Source organism: Myotis brandtii, unplaced genomic scaffold, assembly GCF_000412655.1.
Source record: "Myotis brandtii unplaced genomic scaffold, ASM41265v1 scaffold3, whole genome shotgun sequence".
NCBI classification, from domain to species: domain Eukaryota; kingdom Metazoa; phylum Chordata; class Mammalia; order Chiroptera; family Vespertilionidae; genus Myotis; species Myotis brandtii.
Genome location: NW_005361457.1, coordinates 1,389,139 through 1,391,395, shown reverse-complemented (window position 1 = coordinate 1,391,395; position 2,257 = coordinate 1,389,139). Strand labels below are relative to the sequence as shown.

The window sequence follows — 2,257 nt, the reverse complement described above, 5'->3', positions numbered from 1 at the left end:
TCAGGGAATCAATAGGGTAGAGCAAACAGCTATGGCTGATCCTCAGCCCTGCCCTAAGAGGCCCTGGGTCTCATTGTCCTGGGGAAATCGCTGCAAGCACCTCTGAGAGAAAGCCACCCTCGAGTTCCGCCCACTGCCAGACAGTCTAGTTTCCCGCCGTATGAGTCTGGGTCCCCAGAGACTCACCCGGAACTGGAGTCAGGGCCGGAACTGGAGTCAGAGCCATTGGGAGCTTGTGTCTCCCTCCTGATTGAAAAAGACAGCCACGTACTCAGTTGCCAGCCCTTGCCGCATGAGCCTCGGTACCTCTGCGCTTCACTTCCGCACCTCCTCTGAGTCTCAGTGTGCTTTTCTCTTTCCTTCTAGTTGTAGAATTTCCACTCAGCCAGCCTTCCTGTGGTTCTGGGTGATGTCCATTTTGTTATTTAGTTGTATTTTTGAAGTGGTTGTGCGAGGCAGCAATTTCCGGTGTTTACCTATGCCGCCATCTTGGTTTTTCAAGTCTCTCCTATGTTTTTAAAAAGACAGTGTCCCAGTTTTAGAATGCACTAATATCAAGAGGAATCATTTTAGTTCCTCATCACTCATACTCGGCGAAATAAGTATATTTGGAAAAGAGTTGTTATAATGCATCCATAACCTGAGCTATACATAACATTTAATGTAAGGAATACTTAGTTGCACCTGTGTAGTTGTTTTGACCTAGCAATTTAGAAGTCCCTCTCTCCAATGCTGTTTAAACTTATCTGACAAGTTTTAATAAGTGGTACTTATTACATTGATTTATAATTTCTTGAAGGCTAACTAATAATATGCTGGGCCCTGGGCTAAACACTTTTATATACCTCACCTCTTTTTATCTTCACAACAACAACGTGGGGTAGATGCTATAATTATTCTTATTTTACAGATGATGAAGCTAAAGCACATCCAGGTTAATTCATTTGCCCAAGGTCACCCCGATAGGAAACTAAGTTCACTGGGAGTCCAATCCAATCAGGGAAGATGGACCCCAGAGCAGATTCTGCCCCCCCTCACTAGTTTATAAATTATTAAAGAAGACCAAGGCTAAGGTATGTTAAGCCTCAATCAGTCAATTATTTCAGTGGCATGAAATAACATGTGAAACTTATAAATGTTACCAAAAACCAGAATAATTTTGTTTGTTAAGGTAAAGAGGATAAAGTAATTCTTAATGCTTGCTGGGTCTGTTTTTTCATGTTTCCTTAGCAATTTCCTATTGCAGTGAATAAATTCACATATGAACTAAGTTGGATTTTGATATGCTGACCTTCTTATAATTTTACAGGACACCTGCAAAAAACTACACGATTACATGATTACAACAATGAATCCTTACATAATCAATATCACCCTAGCAGCTCTAATGTGTAGCCAGGTGTTTTGCCAGGGGCAAGGTATGTGCACAAGGAAAAATGCGGATTCCAGTGAATATCTCCATCTGAACGAAAAGAATTTCATTATTGGAAGTTTCGGAAACGGAACATTTGGAATATTAGGGACCCCCACGATGGAAGACCTGAAACAGTTTGCTGAACATTTTCAATGCAGCTGCTATTCCAACACCGACTGTGAGAAGGAAGTTAATTTCACAAAAGCAATTACTATCGATGTATGTATGATAGAAGATGTTTGTATAAAAGCCATTGTAAAGTCGAAAAATGAAATATTCCATTCAAGTGCAAGTTTAGTGCTCTTTTTATTATTTTTAATTGTTTTGGAAAACGAATACTCTGGCATGCAAACAAGACTTTGAAGGTACCAGAGAAGAATTTTGAGAGTGGCATAGAAGAGATCATAGGTTTATGGCTTTGAAGATGAGTAACAGTGAGGTGTGTGGGAACATGAGACAGAAGGAACTTCAGGAGGAACATTGAGTGTGGTGTTGACAGTGGTATACAGCAGATGATGGCCAAATTATGACTTTACAATAAAGGCACTCTCAAACCTCTTGACCTGCTCTATTTTTTTTCCATTCACACATATCATAACATTTTACCCCCCATCACCTCTCTGTAATGTAAGCATCATGAGGACAGGTTTAGGTCTGTCTGACTTGCTGCTATATCTACAGTGTGATGAACAATATCTGGGTCTTAGTAGGTGTCCACTAAATTTTTGTTGAACAAATGAAATCCAATGGGGAACGACTAGAGAATTTTTAAGTGTGGGAGTTGTCATGACCACTCTTCACAATTTGGGTCCTCTTGGACGAATGCTGCCCTTTTCTTTAGCT

At 40.5% G+C, this 2,257-nt stretch overlaps 1 protein-coding gene across 1 annotated transcript in view; it reads left to right on the top strand.

The window, feature by feature from the left end:
• Nucleotides 1-1,777, top strand: part of SPAM1 (sperm adhesion molecule 1 (PH-20 hyaluronidase, zona pellucida binding)) — a 21,322-nt gene extending 19,545 nt beyond the window's left edge. Inside the window, exon 3 of the mRNA XM_005869588.1 lies at nt 1,310-1,777. Coding sequence (XP_005869650.1) covers nt 1,310-1,777 — 468 coding nt within the window. The remainder of the gene's footprint in view (nt 1-1,309) is intronic.
• The last annotated feature ends 480 nt before the right edge of the window (nt 1,778-2,257 follow it).